This window comes from Austrofundulus limnaeus, unplaced genomic scaffold (assembly GCF_001266775.1).
Source record: "Austrofundulus limnaeus strain Quisiro unplaced genomic scaffold, Austrofundulus_limnaeus-1.0 Scaffold1590, whole genome shotgun sequence".
Lineage (NCBI taxonomy): Eukaryota > Metazoa > Chordata > Actinopteri > Cyprinodontiformes > Rivulidae > Austrofundulus > Austrofundulus limnaeus.
This window is the reverse complement of record NW_013953992.1, coordinates 45,472-45,860: the sequence shown is the minus strand read 5'-3', so window position 1 is coordinate 45,860 and position 389 is coordinate 45,472. Positions and strand designations below refer to the sequence as shown.

General features: G+C 43.7%; 1 protein-coding gene across 1 annotated transcript in view; it reads right to left on the bottom strand.

The window, feature by feature from the left end:
- Positions 1-90: 90 nt before the first annotated feature.
- The window catches only part of LOC106535847 (glutamate receptor ionotropic, kainate 2), a gene marked incomplete at both ends in the record, with an annotated part of 39,447 nt that continues 39,148 nt past the window's right edge, over positions 91-389 (bottom strand). The window contains 1 exon segment of the mRNA XM_014032975.1: positions 91-198. Within this exon segment, the coding sequence (XP_013888429.1) occupies positions 91-198 (108 nt within the window).

The following is a 389-nucleotide window of genomic DNA, read 5'->3' as shown; positions in this document are numbered from 1 at the left end:
ACACACACACACACACACACACACACACACACACACACACACACACACACACACACACACACACGTAGATATATGGAATTAAGACCAAACCTTCTCAAGCCCTTCCTCTTTCAGACTGATAACATCCAGGTCGAAGTCTGTTCTTAGGCCATTGGTTCTGTTGAAAGAAATTCTCCCCGTCAGACCATCCCAATGAGCCTACAGAGAGAAAGAAGGAGTTACACCAACAGCAACAAATACACATCTCTGCCTTCAGACAGGTCTTGATGTCAGCCTCACTGGAAAAAAAAGGTTGAGAATTCTGAGTCTGAGGCACTATTTGTAACAGTGGGGAAGCAATTACCCTATTTTACGGGCATTTAGTGCTGTGATAGAATACAATGTAGGAT